Source organism: Oncorhynchus nerka, linkage group LG12, assembly GCF_034236695.1.
Source record: "Oncorhynchus nerka isolate Pitt River linkage group LG12, Oner_Uvic_2.0, whole genome shotgun sequence".
Taxonomy (NCBI): Eukaryota; Metazoa; Chordata; class Actinopteri; order Salmoniformes; family Salmonidae; genus Oncorhynchus; species Oncorhynchus nerka.
The window spans coordinates 50098537-50122003 of record NC_088407.1 but is presented as its reverse complement, the minus strand read 5'-3'; the positions used below and the strand labels follow the sequence as shown (position 1 = coordinate 50122003).

Genomic DNA, 23467 nt, shown 5'->3' with positions numbered 1-23467 from the left:
TCAAGTCACATCACAATATATTCACAGTCATCAGACAAAGAAAGTGCTTTATAGTGTAATTCCGGTTCAAAATATTAAAGGTATGTAGATAGGTAGAAGACAGATGACGTCGGAAGTTTACATACACCTTAGCCAAATACATTTAAACTCAGTTTTCACAATTCCTGACATTTCATCCTCGTAAAAATTCCCTGTCTTAGGTCAGTTAGGATCACCACTTTATTTTAAGAATGTGAAATGTCAGAATAATAGTAGAGAGAATGATTTATTTCAGCTTTTATTTCTTTCATCACATTCCCAGTGGGTCAGAAGTTTACATACACTCAATGAGTATTTGGTAGCATTGCCTTTAAATTGTGTAACTTGGGAAAAACGTGTCAGGTAGCCGTCCACAAGCTTCCGACAATAAGTTGGGTGAATTTTGGCCCATTCCTCCTGTCAGAGCTGGTGTAACTGAGTCAGGTTTGTAGGCCTCCTTGCTTGCACACGCTTTTTCAGTTCTGCCCACAAATTTTCTATAGGATTGAGGTCAGGACATTGTGATGGCCATTTGGAAGACCAATTTGCGACCAGGCTTTAACTTCCTGAATGATGTCTTAAGATGTTGCTTCAATATATCCACATAATTTTCCTCCCTCATGACGCCATCTATTTTGTGAAGAGCACCAGTCCCCCCAGGAGCAAAGCACCCCCACAACATGATGCTGCTACCCCCATGCTTCACGGTTGGGATGGTGTTCTTCGGCTTGCAAGCATCACCCCTTTTCCTCCAAACATAACGATGGTCATTATGGCCAAACAGTTCTATTTTTGTTTCATCAGACTGGAGGACATTTCTCTAAAAAGTACGATCTTTGTCACCATCTGCAGTTGCAAACCGTCATCTGGCTTTTTTATGGTGGTTTTGGAACAGTGGCTTCTTCCTTGCCGAGAGGCCTTTCAGGTTAAGTCGATATGGGACTCGTTTTACTGTGGATATAGATACTTTTGTAACTGTTTACTCCCATCATCTTCACAAGGTCCTTTGCTGTTGTTCTGGGATTGATTTGCACTTTTTGCACGAAAGTACATTAATCTCTAGGAGACAGAAGGAGTCTCCTTCCTGAGCAGTATGACGGCTGCGTGATCCCATGGTGTTTATACTTGCACACTATTGTTTGTACAGATGAACGTGGTACCTTCAGGCATTTGGAAATTGCTCCCAAGGATGAACCAGACTTGTGGAGGTCAACAATTTTTTTTCTGAGGTCTTGGCTGATTTCTTTTGATTTTCCCATGATGTCAAGCAAAGAGGCACTGAGTTTGAAGGTAGGCCTTGAAATACATCCACAGGTACACCTCCAATTGACTCAAATGATGTCAATTGGCCTGTCAGAAGCTTCTAAAGCCATGACATTTTCTGGAATTTTCCAAGCTGTTTAAAGGCACAGTCAACTTAGTGTATGTAAACATCTGACCCACTGGAATTGTGATACAGTGAATTATAAGTGAAATGATCTGTCTGTAAACAAGTGTTTGAAAAATTACTATTGTCATGCACAAAGTAGATGTCCAAACCAACTTGCCAAAACTATAGTTCGTTGACAAGAAATTTGTGGAGTGGTTGAAAAACGAGTTTTAATGACTCCAACCTCAGTGTTTGTAAACTTCTGACTTCAGCGGTGTATAACTTCACTGTAATGTCAGGAGACGTGCATTTTCAAATCCTTTCAAAAACACTCCACAAGGATACATTCTAAGTACATGTATACAAAATAGGTTCACTTCCTTTCTTTTGGGGGGCCTTTTGTAACCAGATGTTGTTTTCCATTACATGACTCAATCAGAAAGCCTGCCATAACTGTTAACTCGTTCTTAATGCACATTTAACCCTGTGGGCACAGTCACAATGCTTCTGCCCCGAGTGCCTACTCACCCCTGTTGTGTTGACATGTGCGTGCCTTGTCGGTCATCACCCACACCGGCTAGCACATAGTATGTTCACACACAGCGCTCAATGCTCTCACACACTCCACGGACCAGAGCATCCAGCGTGTGACTGGCCTTGCTTCCCCTTTGCCTCCAGACTCTGTGTCCTCAACGCCCTCACAGACGTCAGCCGATTCACACTCTCCTAGAGCCCTGGGACGGACGCACGCACGCACGCACACACACACAGAGGCTGGAAGAGCCAATACACCACAGCTACGCTAGGCCACATGTTGACGCTAGGGACAAGAGCTGGATGAGACCGGATCTACAAGGGTAAAAATACATAAAAGCATCATTCAAGATAACATACCATATATGTGTGAAGACAAAATGTACTGAAATATAGAATGGAAATGTAAAACCTACGCATACTTGGTCCAGCTAATCAGAACCTCTACATTTGAGATGAAAGTAGAGGTCAAATCTAACTCATTCTAACACCAATGACAACACTAAAGCAGATTGCGTGCATTCTCTCCCATTGCACCAAAAAAAAAACAGGGCATAAATGGTACAGCAGATTGTCACACCCTTACTGTTTTGCCAGACATGACACCCTTGTTCTTTTCACTTTAAAATGTATTTCAAACAAAAAGCAAATGATTGCCAAGTAAAACAAACCATACACATCTATGCACAATAACTACTATTAACAATTTCCACGGAACATTTGACAGAAACACATTTACTTGAATAACAGTGCAGATGCAACGTTGGGTAACAGAATGACAGTTAATGCTGTTTGTGCCGTCATTCTGTAAAACTCGTCATACCGGAACCATTTCTGCCTGCTTGAACGGTGAATAGTTCTGATACACATGAAAATATGAAAAACGTGAATCTCTGAGCGATGGACAAAATAAAACAAACCAATATAACATTCAAAATGGTTGAATATTTCCTTTCAGGGGCTCCCAAGAGGGAGGCTCTCATCCTAACTGGGCTCAGAGACCGAGACGGTTACATCATCACCTGCATTCCACAAGTGCCTGGGCAGGCGGAACACCATGCCATTTTACCACAGAGAGATATATATAGGGGGGAGACAGAGAGAGACAGAGAGAGAGGTGCAGATAAAGTGGGAATAAGAGAGAGAGAGACATATATATAGATACACACAGAGACAAAGAGAAACAGAGAGAGAGAGAGAGAAACAGAGAGAGCGACAGATATATATAGTGAGAGAGAGACAAGGAGAAACAGAGAGAGACAGAGACAAAGAGAGAGAGTGTGAGTGTGTGTGAGAGAGACAGACACACACAGCGAGAGAGAGAGAGAGAGAGAAGAGAGAAACAGGGAGAGAGAGGAAAAAGAGACAGAAACAGAGGGAGAGAAACACAGATATAGAGAGAGAAACAGAGAGAGATTATTGTGTTAATTATCTACTTCACTTGCTTTGGCAATGTTAACATATGTTTCCCTTGCCAATAAAGCCCTTAAATTGAATGACACAGAGGGGGAGAGACAGGGGGGGAGGGGGAGAAAGAGACAGTTTAATCCAAAGGACATGGCACACGGTTATTTTCTCATGCGTAATGCAGTTTGGTAAATCGACAGGAATTTCAAAACTTCTAACCGTTAAAAAAAATATATGCAGTGACAGTGAAAGCTCTCTTTAACAAAAGGACAAAGTCACAGATAAAAGACGTCCTTTGTGTCATCCCGGCAGCCGTACCACGGGACTGACACGTTTACGGCACTCTCTGATTCTCCCAACACAGCACTTCACGGATAATCAAGTGGGAAGACTGACTGAGTGGGCACTGAGTCTCACTGAGCCGCCACCCCCAATCCATCCTGCTTATAACCCTTCCACGTGGCTTGAATGAGCTCCAGCAAGGCCACACCGGGCCATCCCAACAACAACCTAGCAGTTCACCACACAGTAAACGCAACAGCAGAGTAAAAGGTCTTTCAGATGGAATGCAATCTCTATTTGCATACTATTGTCCATTAAAACGGATGCTCGCTCTATTGATACTGTTGTACATATTGAAAGGCCTTATGACATACTGGTAAATACAATGCTGCTAAACATGCTCCCCTAGTCTGTGGAAACACATTTGCTGTTGTCTGACATTGATAAAAATTTACTTCTCCTTAACTCTCTCCCTATGGGGCTAGACAGCCTTACGCAGCATTTTGGCTCACATCTCCCCACACCCTATATCAGAATCCAAGTCCGGGACAAAATGATGAACCAGCACATTGTACTTCTCATCTCCCCCTTTGCCCAGACTAGTTCTGCGGGGCCCTCTCTGGTGTCGACCGCAGACTGACTTAACGGCCTGGGTCATAATCATTCGGCACCAAACTGAAGAAAAAAAAGCTGACTGAAACACGGAGGGCTAGAGAAGGGAGAGGAAGTGAAACGTACCTAAGGAAACACAATTGAGCCTGTAGATAGACAGAACACACTCGCTTCAAGTAAGGGACACTCAAAAGAGCAAGGTCTCCGACTTACCATATCAAAAAAAGGGGAGAGACAAAACACCATGGTGACTGACTTAATAGGGAGGGAGTGTGGGCTCTAAGCGCGGTTACGACTAAACGCATTCATTTACCTGATCAAAGCATTCCCCATTTTCTCCAGTGGAATTACATAAGCGTACGATATATACTGCTCACTCTAACGGTCCTTTATCGTAGCCTACCGAGCAAGCCTATTGCCTTTTCCTTTAAACATCGCACACGAATCAAAGCCCAGGCATACGGGCATCATGGTCGAAAGGTTCAGGTTTGTAGTTCTCCTGAAAATGTGTGAAGTGTGTATCCATTGTAAGGGTGTACTACCTACTTTAAACTCCACCGCAGCAGTGTAAGTGTACACTCCACTACGTATTTATTTGGACACTAAAGCTAGATCTTTTGATTTGGGTTTATACCCCAGTATTTTGGATTTGAGCTCCAATGTGTCAAATGAGGTGACAGTACAGAATGTCACCTTTTATTTTAAGGTATTTTCATACATATCTGTTTTACCATTTGAAATGAAAGCACTTTATGAATATAGTCCCCCATTTGAAGGTGTCATAAATATTTGGACAAAGTCACTTCTGGTGTATTAAAGTAGTCAAAAGTTTTTGGTCGTATATTCCTAGCATGTGACTGACTACATCTAGCATGTGACTGACTACATCTAGCTTGTGACTGACTACATCTAGCGTGTGACTGACTACATCTAGCTTGTGACTGACTACATCTAGCTTGTGACTGTGACTGACTACATCTAGCTTGTGACTGTGACTGACTACATCTAGCTTGTGACTGTGACTGACTACATCGAGCTTGTGACTGACTACATCGAGCTTGTGACTGACTACATCTAGCTTGTGACTGACTACATCTAGCTTGTGACTGACTACATCTAGCTTGTGACTGACTACATCTGTTCTAGGTCCCAAGAAACAAAGAGATCTTCTGTTGAATCTGACAATTAATCTTAATGGTTGTACAGTCGTCTCAAATAAAACTGTGAAGGACCTCGGCGTTACTCTGGACCCTGATCTCTCTTTTGAAGAACATATCAAGACCATTTCGAGGACAGCTTTTTTCCATCTACGTAACATTGCAAAAATCAGAAACTTTCTGTCCAAAAATGATGCAGAAAAATTAATCCATGCTTTTGTCACTTCTAGGTTAGACTACTGCAATGCTCTATTTTCCGGCTACCCGGATAAAGCACTAAATAAACTTCAGTTAGTGCTGAATACGGCTGCTAGAATCCTGACTAGAACCAAAAAATTTGATCATATTACTCCAGTGCTAGCCTCTCTACACTGGCTTCCTGTCAAAGCAAGGGCTGATTTCAAGGTTTTACTGCTAACCTACAAAGCATTACATGGGCTTGCTCCTACCTATCTCTCTGATTTGGTCCTGCCGTACATACCTACACGTACGCTACGGTCACAAGACGCAGGCCTCCTAATTGTCCCTAGAATTTCTAAGCAAACAGCTGGAGGCAGGGCTTTCTCCTATAGAGCTCCATTTTTATGGAACGGTCTGCCTACCCATGTCAGAGACGCAAACTCGGTCTCAACCTTTAAGTCTTTACTGAAGACTCATCTCTTCAGTGGGTCATATGATTGAGTGTAGTCTGGCCCAGGAGTGGGAAGGTGAACGGAAAGGCTCTGGAGCAACGAACCGCCCTTGCTGTCTCTGCCTGGCCGATTCCCCTCTTTCCACTGGGATTCTCTGCCTCTACCCTGTTACGGGGCTGAGTCACTGGCTTACTGGGGCTCTCTCATGCCGTCCCTGGGGGGGTGCGTCACCTGGGTGGGTTGATTCACTGTTGTGGTCGGCCTGTCTGGGTTGGCGCCCCCCTTGGGTTGAGCTGTGGCGGAGATCTTTGTGGGCTATACTCGGCCTTGTCTCAGGATGGTAAGTTGGTGGTTGAAGATATCCCTCTAGTGGTGTGGGGGCTGTGCTTTGGCAAAGTGGGTGGGGTTATATCCTTCCTGTTTGGCCCTGTCCGGGGTGTCCTCGGATGGGGCCACAGTGTCTCCTGACCCCTCCTGTCTCAGCCTCCAGTATTTATGCTGCAGTAGTTTATGTGTCGGGGGGCTAGGGTCAGTTTGTTATATCTGGAGTACTTCTCCTGTCCTATTCGGTGTCCTGTGTGAATCTAAGTGTGCGTTCTCTAATTCTCTCCTTCTCTCTTTCTTTCTCTCTCTCGGAGGACCTGAGCCCTAGGACCATGCCCCAGGACTACCTGACATGATGACTCCTTGCTGTCCCCAGTCCACCTGGCCATGCTGCTGCTCCAGTTTAAACTGGCCTGGGCCCTAGGACCATGTCCCAGGACTACCTGACATGATGACTCCTTGCTGTCCCCAGTCCACCTGGCCATGCTGCTGCTCCAGTTTCAACTGTTCTGCCTTACTATTATTCAACCATGCTGGTCATTTATGAACATTTGAACATCTTGGCCACGTTCTGTTATAATCTCCACCCGGCACAGCCAGAAGAGGACTGGCCACCCCACATATGCTCTCTCTAATTCTCTCTTTCTTTCTCTCTCTCGGAGGACCTGAGCCCTAGGACCGTGCCCCAGGACTACCTGACATGATGACTCCTTGCTGTCCCCAGTCCACCTGACTGTGCTGCTGCTCCAGTTTCAACTGTTCTGCCTTATTATTATTCGACCATGCTGGTCATTTATGAACATTTGAACATCTTGGTCATGTTCTGTTATAATCTCTACCCGGCACAGCCAGAAGAGGACTGGCCACCCCACATAGCCTGGTTCCTCTCTAGGTTTCTTTCTAGGTTTTGGCCTTTCTAGGGAGTTTTTCCTAGCCACCGTGCTTTTACACCTGCATTGTTTGCTGTTTGGGGTTTTAGGCTGGGTTTCTGTACAGCACTTTGAGATATCAGCTGATGTACGAAGGGCTATATAAATAAATTTGATTTGATTTTGATTTGATCTAGCTTGTGACTGACTACATCTAGCTTGTGACTCTACAAACTTGTTGGATATATTTGTGGTTTGTTTTGGTTGTGTTTCAGATTATGTTGTGCCCAATAGAAATTAATGGTAAATAATGTAGGGTCATTTTGGAGTAACTTTCATTGTAGATAAGAACAGAATATGTTTAACACTTCCACATTAAATGTGGATCCTACAATGATTATGAATAATCATGAATGAATTGTGAATAGTGATGAGTGAGAAAGTTACAGAGGCAAAGATAATACCGCCAAAACATGCTAACCTCTCACCATTACCAATAACAATAACAAAAATGCTAATAAGGTTAGCATTTTTTGGGGGTGATAGTTATGCCTCTAACTTTCTCTCCCAGCCGGCCTAAAAGCGTTTACAAGATAATCGCATAATATTAGGCCCTGCTCAAAAAATGCTAACCTCCTGTTATTGGTAATGGTGAGAGGTTAGCATGAATGTAAGAATGTCTAATTCACCAGCCATGTTGCAGGGTGGTCTACAGTGCAAACATTTCTTTCTTTCTTTTTTTAACTGTCAAAACTGAAGTATAAGCAGTCACGTGCAAGTTGTGACTATTAGCAAAATATTTGCTGCAGTAGCAATGTCTTCCATTTTGTTTCATGTTTCATGTCTGGTAATGCATAAAGAAATACACATCCTAACATTATATCCCACCTTGTGTAGCAACACAACACACAAAAACTCAGTTTTAGGCCCTGGTAATGAACATCGCAAGGTAGTTAGGCATTTATTAGCCAGTAAATGCTTCCGTTTAAACTGAACGTGTGTCACATTTCTGGAATGCATGCCGTCATGCTTTCCAGTATTTCAAGAAAATACTTTTAACAATTGCCACTTGAGGAACAGTGCAGATAAAGTTCGGTAACAGAAAGACAGAAAAATCTCGGGCAGTTTTTAAGGTCGACCGCGTTTTCCAAAAACTCCAATTCGCATACCGCCCCAACAGATCTACAAACGACGCAATCTCTATTCAACTCCATTACAGCCCTCTCCCACCTGGACAAGAGGAACACCTACGTGAGAATGCTGTTCATTGACTATAGCTCAGTGTTCAACTGACTCAATCTGGACCCCTGGGACTGAACACCTACATCTGCAACTAGATCCTGGACCACCCCAGGTGGTGAGAGTAGGAAAACAACCCATTCGCCACGGGGGCCACCCATGACTGCATGGCCGCGCACGACTGTAACACCATCATTAAGTTTGCCGACGACACGACGGTGGTTGGCCTGACCACCGATGACGATGAGACAGCCTACAGAGAGGAGGTCAGTGACCTGGCAGTGTGGTGCTAACCTCTCCCTCAATGTCAGCAAGACTACAGGAAACAGAGGGCTGAGCACGCCTCCATCCACGCCGACGGGCCTGTAGTGGATCGGGACGAGAGTCTCAAGTTCTTCGGTGTCCACATCACTAAGGAATTATCATGGTACTCACACACACCAGAGTCGTGAAGAAGGCATGACAACGCCTCTTCCCCCACAGGTGGCAGAAAATAATATTGCTATTGGCCCCCAGGTCCTAAAGGTCTACAGCTGCACCATTGAGAGCATATTGCACCATTGAGAGCATCTTGACGTGCTGTACTACTAGTTGGTATGGCAACAGCTTGGCATTCGACCGCAAGGCGCTACAGAGGGTAGTGCGTACGGCCCAGTACATCACGGAGGCCAAGCTCCCTGCCATCCAGGACCCCTATACCAGGCTGTGTCCGAGGAAGGCCCTGAAAACTATTAGATTCCAGCCACCAAAGCCATAAACCGTTCGCTCTGCTACCGTACGGCAAGCGGTAACAATGGAGCAAGTCTGGAACCAACAGGACTATGAACAGCTTCTACGCCCAAGCCACAAGACTACTAAACAGTTAGTGAAATATTTGTTACATTTACAGAAGGCAAATCATTTCTGCAAAACTAAATATAACATGTTGATATTAGTTGACAGGGGGCTTTACTTAAACATGACTGATTGCGTTTTGATTTCTTACACCTTTTTAGACGTTTTCTAGTAGATGTTTTTTTTTTTAAAGACCCCTTTTTCGTCTGTGTAACAATAAAACAAAGCTGCTTATTCAAAATGTTTAGGATGACAATTGGTTGAAAAACGGATCTATGCCTTAATTTCACCAACAGATAGACTCTTTGCTTTGATTTGACACTAACTGTGATATCTTCCTTTAAACTTCATGTTGGTGCTCATGGGTCCTTTCACATGGAAATTTACGTCATCATTCACAAGTCTTCTAAAAACGACAGCTGTTCACGTTACACGCCAAGCCAAGGTCAACGGCCATGAAATGCTTGGACGCACATTGCGAAATGCCCATGTACTTTACTACTGAAAAGGAGGCGTGTGCTGTTTGAAGCCAACATAACACACACCCCCACACCCAGGTACACATGCAGTTGCCTGTTTAAATGAAAAGGAATACACAAGGCTGCAGTCAGTCAGCATCATTCACCTGGGCTTTCTGCTGGTAGAGGTGGATGCTTGAGGCGGGACTCACAGTTCTGAGGGATTGGGGAGTGCAATGTTGACTGCGTTCCCAAGAGTCTGGCAGGTACAATGGGTTCTCAGCCTGCCTCTCATAACCAGCATATCGCATCCATTGAAAAACACATCCATCTTCCTCTCATGCAAATCCAGGTCCCCCCCCACCCCAACCATTCTTCTCAGAACAATCATTTTTCTTAATGAGAAAAACCTTTGGCCTTGGAGTTGGATGTGTTTTGTTCCCTAATGGGAATGCCTGCCTCATTCGACTAGAAATAAGAAAAATAGAAACTCCATCACCTTGCACGGACTGTCTGCGAGGCTGTATTTACTTAGCCTTTGAAGTGTTTGATATAACACAGAATCATTTAAGGGAAAACAGAATCAATTGTAGAGCATCGGGCCAGATAAGAGCAGTGACGGTGAGAGAGAAATGGGCATGTACAGTGTAACAATGTGTTCTCAGCCTCGACTGTGACTGTGCAGACATGCTCTTTGTTCAGTAGCAGGATTTCATGTCTAGGCCTAATCTTGACCACTGAGGTTATCTAGCTGATTTAAAGATGCACTACGCATAAATCACACCACTATTTCCTGGTTGCTGAAATTCTAATAGTTCGCCTAATTTCAGTTTCTGTGACAAAACAAGCAGTCATTGCGTACCATTGTACCATCTAACCTAAACCACTGTAAAATATATTTTCCATAAACAAAAATCATTTATATTCAGCTGCTTGAAGCTGGTGTACAAAACCGAAAGACAAAGATGCAAAAATTAAACTTCTAAACAGGAAGCATAGAAATGACACACAAAACAGATCTACCTCTTCTTACACTTGCTTTCAACAGGAATGAAAGATCTATAACTCATATTTCTATGTGAATTTGGTCAGGTAGTCCAAAAAGTTAGATATTGTACATTTGAATGGAAATGCCATGGCAAGGCACAATAGGACATTTTGGTGCCCACAAAGAGCAGTCAACCAGTCTAAACAACACAGGTTGAGATTAATATTGAAATGAACCTCTGTGGTGTTTCAATATGTTTACCTTGAAGAATATCACGGATTTAACTTTATCTAGAATCTTTGATATTCATTTTTATAGTATCACTATATAGCATTTAATGTTACCTTATTCTGGGTGATGACACTCACTAGAACAATAACCCAGGGGGATATTAGACTAAAAAAAAATGTTTTAAGGTGGGGCGTACGTACGTTCAACTAGCTGTGCATCATATTCAACAAAAACTAGCAGCCTATCGGATATCAGCACTGTATCGATCTCATGGTTGCTGAGGAGAGCGCTGTGCTTGGATAATGATAATGTGGCTGCAGTGTCAACAACAGAGAGCAGCAGCTCGTAAAATCATAACAGTTGTCACCACCTGAGTGGATCAACATATAGAGTCTTGGCTAAATGAATTGGAGAGCTCAGAGTATAGACAAGACAAGTGAATGCCAAATGCAAAAGAGCTTCCTAAACAACAGGTCATTGCAGAACAAACGCCAATCCTAATGTTGGCACCCTCTCAGTTCATTTTCAATAGGCCTGATTTTATAACAAAAAGGCCTACAATAGGCTGCAACACTATTTTACTGCACCAAGAGTATCCCACTGGGCACAGATGTCAATTCAACGTCTAGTTTTGTTGTCAACTAGTGTGGAATTCAACAAGAACTAAAATGTACCACGTCCTTGGAGTTGTTGATGACTTTTTGTAAATCCAATCAGTCTTCCACGTTGATTCAACGTCATCAATGAAATGACCTGGAAACAACGTTGATTCAAGCAGTTTTTGCCCAGTGGGATGCTACTGTAATCTACCTGTACAGTGTAAAAGGTGAGGGATATTTCAGCTGGAATTGCGATGACAATGTAAGCCTATATTTGCTAAGCAAATTCGTTCAAAATTGTCCCTCGGCTTATTACAAGATAATGTTACAAAAACAGTGTAGCCTCGCCTGTACGAGAAAAACCGCGCAGGCAGAACTGTCGTGTGAACATTACATCTCGGTGCACATGTTGGAAATAAACCAATATTACCTGGCCTTTTGTGACAGCGCAGTCTTCTTGGTCAGGAAATTACTTCAGGAGCGATGAAAGCAGAACTTCAATGGTTATCTCCTGGAAAGATGTCGGTGGCTTGAAAGGCAGGTTACAGAGTGTCGTTTTTGGTGGTGACTGACATTCTAAATAAATCCATGAATGTATCTGAAAGATTCGACCGCGTATCACCTGGAAAGGAACGAATATGATATTCAATGCAACCAACGAGTAACGTTATGTGGGTAACGAAAGCGGCACCACAGCTGACAAGCTCTATCGACTGACAGCTACAGTATAGTAGCTGCATGGGGAAAATACTGAGGACTCACTTGCAACGTCCAGTACGTCCTCTTTACCCGCCTCGAAACCGTTTGCTCACATAACACAAACCGAGCCTATCTCTGCACATAATATTGTGAATGTCACAAGGTGATGTGCCTACCTTGAAAATGCCCTGCAGCACTACACAAATCGTTACCAAAGCCATAAACCCCGCCCAATTCTACAATTTATATTCTAAAAATGTGATTTTGAACCTAACCATAACCACACTGCTAACCTCATACCTATCACTAAACTGTATTAGATTATGGCCAAAAAGCTAATTGTTGTCTTCGTGATTTTCGCGGCCGACACACTGGAATGACTGTAAATGTCTGTGAATGTGACGGTTCTGTTGACTTCTTCTTCTTCTTCGTGTGTCTTTCCGGCAGACTAGACGCTGTGTTGCGAATTGCTTGCAGCCTTTCACAGATCGTGCGCATTGCACGTTTCGGGAAACAACACATATGGAATCATATAGTAACCAAAAAAGTGATAAACAAATCAAAATATATGTTATATTTGAGATTCTTCAATGTAGCCACCCTTTGCCTTGATGACCCCTTTGTACACTCTTGGCATTCTCTCAACCAGCTTTCCCTGGAATGCTTTTTCAACAGTCTTGGTGGCCTACAAACCTGACTCAGTTACACCAGCTCTGTCAGGAGGAATGGGCCAAAATTCACGCAACTTATTGTGGGACGCTTGTCGAAGGCTACCCGAAATGTTTGACCCAAGGTAAAAAAAAAATGTAAAGGCAATGCTACCAAATACTAATTGAGTGTATGTAAACTTCTGATCCATTGGGAATGTGATGAAATACATTAAAGATGAAATAAATCATTCTCTCTACTATTATTCTGACATTTCACATTCTTAAAATAAAGTGATGATCCTAACTGACCTAAAACAAGGAATTTTTACTGGGATTAAATGTAAGGAATTGTGAAAAAACTAAGTTTAATTTGGTTAAGGTGTATGTAAACTTCCCACTTGAACTGTATAGAATGACATTTCAATAGAAATGTCAAACAAAATGCCGATAGTTTGCAGTCTTTCCAGCTTCAGTTTCAAGCTATTGTGTTAGCTGTATTAATGGCTAGCTTCTCTGAAAAACAGTGAGCAGAATTTCTGCAAAAAAAATGTGCATCGTTAGCGCATTGTTATGGATGTAACCAAATAAATGTCACTAAAAAACAGCTTAACCAAATGCAAATGCGGCAGCTTTGATGTTATTCTGGCTGCACTGTTTGACATAACTGTAAGTTGGCTAGCTAGCAAGGAGGGGATAAGAACATTCCCAGCCAATTTGGCAAAGGAACATTTAGAACGAACAACTGGGTCGCGGTCATGCATACTGTGTAGAACAAAAAAGACTTAATGACTGGGTTGCGTCTCGATAGAACGAACGACCAGCCGGCTTGGGTAGCAACCTTAGATTTGTGTCGGGACTATATCTCGTGAAAGGATGAAATAGTATGAATAAATTAATTTTTATGACAATAATGTCAATCATCATTTAAACATGTTGGTAACCCATTGTATAAATGTGATAATGCACTTGAAGCCGGTGTTTGGAGGAAGTATTGGCACGGTTTGCCAGCCCTCAGTTTTGTCTCGGGCCTAACATAACCCGTACCAATATATCATCCAAACCACTGGCTTCTAGGGCAATATCACTTAAATAAACTGGTTATCAACGCAATTAAAACAGTAAACAAGTAATTTTGCATCATACCCGTGGTATATTGTCTGATATACCACAGCTTTCAGCCAACCAGCATCCAGGACCCAAACGGCCTGGTTAATCAATAGCTACTGTGTTTAACTTTTTTTTAAATGACGAATGGCATTTTGCTTTCAGTGTCGATGGCGCATTATGAATATTTAGGATTACCCAACTGAGTACATTTCACTATCAAATGTTCACTCATCAACAGCCTGGTTGGAGATGAAATCATTTTATTTTTCAATTTCTGAATTACAGTTCATATTGATTGGCCTATTATAAAATGTAATCAGTGACTGTGTCAAATTCCATTCTGGTCAGGAGATTTATTTCAGAATTGTAGGCCTATTTTTATTTTGTTTTGCTACCAGTATCAATAAATGGAAAGAAATGTGTTTATTGTAGGAGAGCACTAACATTGATCAGCATAGCACTAGTAAGGAAGGAAATATCTAATGTTTTAGAACAGAAAGAAGAATATGAAGAAAGGAAAAGAAGTAAAGAAAATGAAGCTTTACTTGATGCAGGTATTCAGCTTCAGTAGCAACAGAGGTAAGCCTATAGGTCTGCTTAATATAATAGGTTTTTATCAAGGGACTAACTATTGTCCCATTAAGAATCTCCAGATCTGATGAGACAAAAATCAATAAATGATTGCAACATACTGTAGTAAACAGAGACATTATGTCAGTCCCAAGGGAACCCATCCTCATAGTGATCCAGTGAGCAATCTTATTAGGGGTGGGGATTTAAGTTATCCCAATAGACATGTACTGCACATTTAGGCTACAGTAGAACTACAACACACTGGGGCAGCAGGTAGCCTAGTGGTTAGAGCATTGGGCCAGTAACCGGAAGGTTGCTAGATTGAATCCCCGAGCTGACAAGGTAAAATTCTGTAATTCTGAACAAGGCAGTTAACCCACTGTTTCTAGGCCGTCATTGTAAATAAGAATTTATTCTTAACTGACTTGCCTAGTTAAATAAAGGTAAAACCCTCCAAAAATAACATTTACAGCAAACTGAAATGCATGGAGAACAATAGCATATAACTTTAAGCTACAGTAGTTGCCTCTTAACATTGGAATGGTTGTATGGCAACAAACCTGATCCAGATACTGAAACATCATTCTGTATCATGCAAAGTCATCATTTTGTATTTATTTGAGATACATTACAAACACAGAGAGATGTAACACACTGTAATTCATACATTTCCTACACTTCAATCAAAGTGCTAAATTCCAAATGCTACATGAAAGTGCAAATAAGCATCTTGGTTGGTGAAAAGAAAATATAAACAAATTTGGATAACAGGGTATATAAGAAAATTCAAACAAAACGGCGGACACAAAAAGTTATTATTATCTCGTGGGATAGTGAGTGATGAAATAGTTGTCCTTGTAGAGTAGCTGTGTTGTGTGATTTTACTACTAATTAAAGGTACTCAAACGCCTCAACATATAGCAGTAAAATATTCCAACATAACTTTTAGAATATCATAAATATTTAAGTGTAAAGTGCTGTTATACAGGCGGAAACAATTTTTTTATAAAAAAAACATACAGAAAATACATACAGAAGTGTAGCAATAACTGATTATAATGTGTGGATCACCACTCGAGCCGCATGTCAGCTTTGCTCCACACATATTTCCCTCCTCTCTTTAGGAACATCTTCTCGTCAAAGCCACTGAACTGAATGGCCTCTTCCACGCCAACATCAAGGATGGACTTGGATGGATCTTTCCTCCCCTCTCTGCAATCCAGGAAACGCATCTAAAAAAGCATTTAAAATAAAAATCTAATTCATAAGCATTTAGAACATGAAGAATCATTTATAAAGAATTGTATAAGCATTTAGAACATGAAGAATCATTTATAAAGAATTGTATAAGCATTTAGAACATGAAGAATCATTTATAAAGAATTGTATAAGCATTTAGAACATGAAGAATCATTTATAAAGAATTGTATAAGCATTTAGAACATGAAGAATCATTTATAAAGAATTGTATAAGCATTTAGAACATGAAGAATCATTTATAAAGAATTGTATAAGCATTTATAAAGGCTTAATCATGAAAGTTGTTATAAAGTGTCACCAACTGGTCATAGAAGAGCCTCTTGACAATCTAGTACATTATCAAAATATCACTGCCATGAAACCTCATACAATACTAATAAATATAAAATATCGACAAAACAGCATCTCATTTCATCCTTCTCAAAGCCTGTAAATCCCCTCTGATCAAGATTGAAGGCACACATTACTCTAGGACTTACTATGTGAAGGTACATGTCTATAAATCTCAATCGATGAGAAGCATTTAGACAGCTGGTCAATAGTTCTGATGGACGAGGACTGTCTCCTTTAAAGGGCATGCTAAGACTTGGAATGTAGAGTGAGTATCATGTAAAATAACAGATTGAAAAAAAGGACTTACATATTCATCCAGAATGAGGTAGGAATCTCTCATCTGACAAGAGAAGACAACAAGGAAACATGTTAATGTCAAAACTATTTTGTATTACAATATTGTCCACAGAGGGTTCTACATGCAACCCAAAGTATTGTTCTACCTGGAACCAAAACGGCATCTCCTATAGTGACAGCAGAGGAACCCTTTTGGAACCTTTTTTTCTAATAGTGTACTTTAAACCTTAGTAGCATTTGGAAACAACTTAAATAGAGTAGTAGTTGTTGAATCATCATAATATATATAACGGACAATAAAAACATATAATATTGTGTTCTCTTTGTCTTAAGTCCAGTCCCATACCTTCTGATTGGACTCTGGTACCAGGCAGCTGATGCTGCTGTGCCTTTCCAGGAAGTCCTGAAACTGCTGATCACTGATGAGAAACCTCTCTGCCTCCCTCAGACTGTTCTCCCCAGCGTTCTCGCCATCGATCAGCAGACACTGGAACACCTATACAGCACACACAGTGAAGTCAAGGCCATACAACTCATTAGTTACATCTATGGTATGAGAAGACACCTCTATTCACAGATACAGCATTACTGGTGTGTAATGTTAATGCATTGGAACACCCTAACCTTCCAGCGTACAGGGTTGAGTTCTGTGATGTTTTCTCTCATGTCTTCATCCACATTGAAGGTGTTGATCACAGAGTTGATTTTGAACGCCACTTTGTACTTCCGGCACCAGTCACGGACCTTGAAGAGGTTGTCCAGGTGGCTCTTCCTGCCCTGGGCTCTGCCAATAGTCTGGTTGGTGTCCTCGTCAAAGCTGTCACAGGAAATGGCCAGAATGTCCAGGTATTCGCCTGTGAGGACAAGGAGAGTTTTGGACATCATCTCAAACAATTGTATTTTGAAACCCCAATGTATTGTAAATGTATAAATATCCACACATTCATGTGACAGTTTAGATTTATTGAGATAAAATATCAACAAGTCTTTCTTTAAACACTTTGATGATCAAAGTATGCCTTTTATGATGAGTCCTACATTTTGTGAGGAGTCAACTGTGAAGCTTTTCAAATAAAACGTGTGAAATGCTTCTCTGAGTTTACATTTTGTGACCTTATATCAAAAACTAACCCGGTGCTGACATCTAGTGTCAATCAAATGACCTTTTTTTTCTGACCACATGAGAATAATGAGGATTGTTTGTTTATGATGGGTGCTTTATGATGTTGGTTGGCCTACCATATTTTATTTTAACACAGAAATGAAAATGAAAACCATCTTACCATATGTTTGGAACCACTTTTCTCTGATCAAGCTGCCATTGCTGACAATACTGACACTTGGGAGCTGGAGGTCGTGTTTGCAGTATTGGACTAATTTCCCCAAGAAATCACCTCTGTCGTGTATGAAAGGCTCTCCGCCAGAAAAGTTTATTTTTTCCAGTCCTTTAAAAAATAATGAAATTCTGAATTGTAAACACTGAATATAACATTAAATGACATAGCAATAGGCTATAATAATACTGTCATAACATATCATGTGAATTTAAATATGGATTTGAAATAGCATAAATATAATATTTGGATAAACTTACCCGATTCCTTCAGAAGCTGTAAACCTCTCTTTGCTTCCTCAATAGGTAGGACAAAAGACGTTTTTGCAGTGTGGAAACAAAAACCGCACTTATAATTGCACTGTCGGGTAAAATGATAATTGACACTGCTTGGAGTTGCCGCAGCTTGAGAAATAACATTGTTCACCACCTTGATTGTAGCTGGATTGATTTTTTCTGTAGAAGAGAACTGTGATGCGCCGTGCACCTGCTGTCCTCGCACACCGATCCAGGCCAGGACAGTTGCAAAGATGCACTGGAGGAAACGTATGCAGAGCTGTAGGAACATCTTCACAAACACGATTTGGGTAAAGAACAATATTATATAGTCTTCACCTGGCCTGTCCAGTTGAAACGTCTGATGCAGGGCTCACTTGACTCTATGTATATGTATACCGCGATACACAACGCGTCGCCTGGCGTTGTAAAGTAACTTACGTTTCATCAAAACATCATCTGGGTTTCTATTTGCTAATAAGGAAACCGAAATATCCACATTTGAATAGGCCTCCCACAGGCCGAAAACAGGTTGAATCAACGTTGTTTCAACCCCCCAAAATGTAACGTGATTATGTTGAATTCCACGTGGATAACTGATTGGATTTGTAAAACGTTTTTGTTGTTGTTGTCGATTTCACATTTAATTCACGTTTGTTGACAACTCAACCAAATGTAGGCTAAACCAAACTAAACATTGAACTGACACCTGTGCCCAATGGCTACCAACTGTATGAGTAGTGGTGCAATTAGGCATAATGGCCATCACTGCAGTGCTCTAAAAACGTGAAAATAAAAGTATGCCTTGATTCGAATTCAGTCCTATTACACGCCTACATGCTTAAGCGCTTTGAATAGGCCTTCATACCCTAATAGTGCCATGCAAATTAGCTGACTCATTAGCGTAATGTAGGTGAGGACATGGGACAGGAGGTAACAGCCATATTATGATAGGCCCACCGCTGCATTCCAAACGCTTAAAAGACACCCTATCCCCGCAGCCCTCAAATTAAGTGAACACTTCTGATGACGTATCATGACGTCTGACGAGAATACAGTACACTTGCAGGGCGAGGGAGGAAGGAAGTAAATATTGTGAAATGGACCGCCCTTGCATGGAAATTCAGCCACAGGTAGCCTGTGGGTGCTTTATATGCGCTACAGTCAATTATGATTGCATGTCTACTTATATTAACTATATAATGATTAATATACGCCTACTGTGTGATAGCTAGCAAATTAATTAGCTACCTAACGTTAGCCTGTCTGGCTGGAACTTCTGAAGAAGGAACATTTTTTATTTCTACAATTTCCAAAAGCTAACCAAACAAAAACATAATTACTTTTACAAGACTGTTTGTGCCATCGTTTGCATTAGTAGCACAATTTCTAAACTTTTTACGTTCGTTATTTTTTACTTACACTTGTATATTGACTTATACATATTGATGTTAAGGTTTTATGTTTCGGCTGACTTTTCTTAGTAGATGTACAATCATCACGAATTGAATTATGGGCTGTTTCAGGCCCGAAGTTAGGCTGAGGAGCTTACATTGCGAACTTCCCTTGTTTGGCTAATCTTTTGGACCGATGTCCAAGATGGTGACGGATTCCCCCAAGGGCATAAGGCGAGGGTAAGTGGACGAGGGTGTGTATTTTATAAGATTGAAACGTAGCCCTTATCTCAGACAGTCAGGTGCACATTGCATCACTTTCGTTTTTGGTAATATGGCTCAAGTTTTGGTTTGCTTGTCAAGTGCGCCATAAGTTTCGTTTTCTCCTCAGTTTCCCAAATCAGGCGTGCTATTTTGTGATTTTAAACCTACATTGAACCACACTGCTAACCTTATGCCTATTTTATTTAAATTCTGACCAAAAAGCTAATTGTTATAAATTGTATTTTAATGTTTAAGGACTCTTGGAAGATTAGTCCAAATGAGGACTAAAAGCGATCCTAATAAAATACGCAGTGACACACTGGAATTACGTAATTTGTCGGTGAATGTCTCTGGTTGCATTCCAAACACTTAAAATACACACCCTCAGCCCTCAAAATAAGTGGACACTTCTGATGACGTATCATGACGTCTGACGAGTATACACTTGCAGGACAAGGGGCGACAGAGGAAGGAATGATTTTTAAATGGACTGCCCTTTCCCGGAAATTCGTCACTCGTTCATCCCTCGATGATTGTGTTTTCAGCCACCGGTAGCTTGTTGGTGCCATTTATGCTCTACAGTCAATTATGATTGCATATATACTTATATTAACTATATAATTATTAATATATGCCTACTGTCTGATAGCTAGCAAATTAATTAGCTAATTAACGTTAGCCTGCCTAGCTGGAACTTCTGAAGAATGATTTTTTTTTCTACAATTTCCAAAAGCTAACCAAACAAAAACATTACTTTTACGAGACGTGTTTGTGCTGTCATTTGGGTTAGTAGCACAATTTCTAATCTTTTTACAGTTGCTTTTACTTACACTTGTATGTTGACTTATCCATATTGATGTTGAGGTTTGAAGTTTCGGCAGACTTTTCTTAGCGGATGCACAATCATTGCTAATTGAATTATGGGGCGTTTCAGGCCCCGAACTGAACATAATTGTACACTCGCAAACTCGACTGAGGGGCTTACGTTGCTTGGCTAATCATTTGGACCGACGACAAATATGACCGCGGGGATTCCCCCAAGGACATACTGCAAGGGTAAGAAGACGAGGGTGTGTCTTTTATGACTTTGAAATGCAGCCTCTGTTGACTTCTTCTACTTCTTCTTCATGTGTCTTTCCGGCAGACTAGACACTGTGTGGCGTATTGCTGCCTTTCGCAGATCATGCGAATTGCACATTTTGGGACCCACCGAAAAAAGGGACAAGGGGAATGTGAAAAACTTAAATTGCACCATCTAACCCTGCACCTATACATTATCGCCAGTATACCAAGGCTAAGGGTTGTCCTTATGCACAACGCAACATGAAGTGCCTGGATACAGCCCTTAGCAGTGGTATATTGGCTATATACAACAAACCCCAGAGGTGTCTTATTGCTATTTAATATAATGGTTGGGTCTAATCCTGGATGCTGATTGGTTAAAACTGCATTCCAGCCAGTCTCTATTCCACAAACTATGACATTGACATGCCTATTTACTCTGTTCCATCTAACTGCTCAATCCAATGTATGAACTTGATCTCCACTATAAAAAGCATCTAGACATTATTTCCCATTTCTTTTTACTTGCATTTGGTTTTCAACAGAGGAGATTTGTATAAACTTTGCTGCCTGTCTCTCCGATATTTGCAACATCGTTTCAATATGGAAATTCGATCTCCAGCTGTCCCATAGTAATGAACGTGTCGGGACAATACAGGCAGGCAGACAACTTTTCTCAGCCAGTCGAAATCATGAATCAGCTGGCATCATTTTTATGGATATACATAAAGAAATGTCAATAGAAAACAGCTTAAACAAATGCAAATGCAGCTAATTTGCTGTTATTCTGGCCGCACTGTTTGACGTAACTGTATGTTAGCTGTAGTTGGCTAGTTAGCAAGCAAGGGATAAGAACGTTGCCAGCCAGTATGGGCAATGGAACATTTAGAATGAAAAGCTGATACTGAACAAAAATACTTAATGACTAGGTCGCGTCTCTGGCAATCAAACTGATAGAACGAACGACCAGCCAGTTTGGGTAGCACCCTTAGATTTGTGTTGGGTCTATATCTCATGAAAGGATGAAATAGTATGAATAAATTCAACTAAATAATGTTTTTTTATGAAAATGTGTCAATCGTTATTTGAATATGTTGGTGACCCGTTGTATAAAAGTGATAATGCCCTCGAAGCCGATGTTTGGAGGATATATTGGAACGGTTTGTCAACCCTCAAACACCCGTGCCAATATATCCTCCAAACACCGACTTCGCGGGCATTTTCACTTGAAGAAAACTGGTTATCAATGCAATTGAAACAGTAAACAAGTAATGTTGCATCATATCCATGGTATATTGTCTGATATACCACAACTTTCAGCCAACCAGCATCCAGGACCCAAACTACCCAGTTTATCAATAGCTACTGTGTTTATCCTTATCTAAATGACGAAAGGCGTCACTGGCATTTTGCTTTCAATGTCGATGGTGCATTATGGAGCGGATTACCCAACTGAGCAAATTTCACTATCAAATGTTCACTCGTCATCGGCCTGGTCGGAAATTAACTTATTGTATAATGCAATTTCTGTATTACATTTCCTATTGATTGGCCTATTATATTTTGATTGAATTCCATTGTGGTCAGGCGATTCATTTCAGAATTGTTTTTTCTTTCTTTTTTTTCAGCGATTCGTTGCACTCACCTGGACTTCAACACCTGTGTCATTACCTCCCCTATATTTGTCTGTTCCCCACTTCCGCATTGATTGTCGTATGTCGTTTTGTTCCCCCGGTTCTGGAACTATTCCTGTCCTGTGCAAGATTAAAATGTTCACTCTCCGTACTTGCTTCTCATCATCACCGTCGGTTCTTACAGAATGCGGAAGCCACCAAATGAAGCATCGGAGAGTGTTGGCTTTTCGGTGCCTTAGTTGGCTCGTTGGGCTTCCACACCCTAGCTGGCTCGAGAGGTTTTCTTGCCCCGGTTGGCTCGGCAGGCACCCATCCCACATCAGGCCTCCGCCGGATCGTCAGGGTTTTACGCCTCCGCCGGATCATCAGGCTCCCACTTCTCAGCTGGTTCATCAGGCTCCCACGTCCCAAGCGGGATCATCAGGCTGTCACACCTCAACCAGATTGTCAGGCTGTCACACCTCAACCAGATCGTCAGGCTGTCACACCTCAACCAGATCGTCAGGCTGTCACACCTCAACCAGATCGTCAGGCTGTCACACCTCAACCAGATCGTCAGGCTGCCACGCCTCAGCTGGTTCGTCGGGCTTCTATGCTCTCAGCCAGCTGGTCCAGCGCCCTGCCTCGGCCGGCCCGTCAGGCTTGTCCAAGTGGGATGCCAGGTGGCACCCCTAGAGGGGGGGGGGGGGACTGTCATGCCTGCTCCCACTCACCCTCCCTGGCTGCCCAGTACTACGCACTCCTGCCACCATCATTATGCACACCTGCTTCCCTCGTCACGCGCATCTGTGAGTCATTGCACTCACCTGGACTTAATCACCTGTGTCATTACTTCCCCTATATCTGTCTGTTCCCCAGCTCTGTTCCCCTTCCGCATTGGTTGTCGTATCTCGTTTTGTTCCCCCGGTTCTGACGCTTTTCCTGTCCTGCTCCATGTCTGTGCAAGATTAAATGTTCACTCTCCTTACCTGCTTCTCATCATCAGCGTTGGTTCTTACAGGAAGGAAATATCTCAGGGTTAGAACAGACAGA

The 23467-nt window shown here is 41.7% G+C and overlaps 2 protein-coding genes and 1 long non-coding RNA gene across 4 annotated transcripts in view; 1 reads left to right on the top strand and 2 right to left on the bottom strand.

Annotated features, from left to right (window-relative positions):
• Positions 1–12677, bottom strand: part of rnf144aa (ring finger protein 144aa) — a 63389-nt gene extending 50712 nt beyond the window's left edge. The window contains exons 1-2 of the mRNA XM_029675051.2: positions 12316–12677; positions 11984–12175 (exon numbers count right to left, since the gene is read on the bottom strand). The gene's annotated coding sequence lies outside the window, so the exon portion shown is untranslated. The remainder of the gene's footprint in view (positions 1–11983; positions 12176–12315) is intronic.
• A 2500-nt stretch (positions 12678–15177) lies between these two features.
• On the bottom strand, positions 15178–18511 carry rsad2 (radical S-adenosyl methionine domain containing 2). The gene is made up of 6 exons (XM_029675046.2): positions 18067–18511; positions 17756–17917; positions 17097–17326; positions 16819–16968; positions 16483–16515; positions 15178–15814 (listed from the first exon to the last, which is right to left on the bottom strand). The coding sequence occupies exons 1-6, from the start codon at positions 18371–18373 to the stop codon at positions 15650–15652; spliced, it is 1047 nt and encodes a 348-aa protein (XP_029530906.1). The 5' UTR covers positions 18374–18511; the 3' UTR covers positions 15178–15649.
• A 1216-nt stretch (positions 18512–19727) lies between these two features.
• On the top strand, positions 19728–23402 carry LOC135574343 (uncharacterized). 2 transcript variants are annotated; one of them, XR_010465371.1, is made up of 3 exons: positions 19736–20524; positions 20674–20795; positions 22430–23402. It is a non-coding gene; the product is annotated as an uncharacterized LOC135574343 (long non-coding RNA). The 2 variants fall into 2 exon arrangements; XR_010465370.1 differs by having other exon boundaries at positions 19728–20795.
• The last annotated feature ends 65 nt before the right edge of the window (positions 23403–23467 follow it).

Excerpts from the sequence above, each read along its gene's own strand:
- rsad2 (XM_029675046.2), bottom strand. The coding sequence starts at position 18,373 with ATGTTCCTACAGCTCTGCATACGTTTCCTCCAGTGCATCTTTGCAACT. Across the intron at positions 17,918-18,066 it reads ACAGCTTCTGAAGGAATCGG|GACTGGAAAAAATAAACTTT; the intron begins GTAAGTTTATCC and ends TATTTTTTAAAG. Across the intron at positions 16,969-17,096 it reads TCAACCCTGTACGCTGGAAG|GTGTTCCAGTGTCTGCTGAT; the intron begins GTTAGGGTGTTC and ends TGTGCTGTATAG.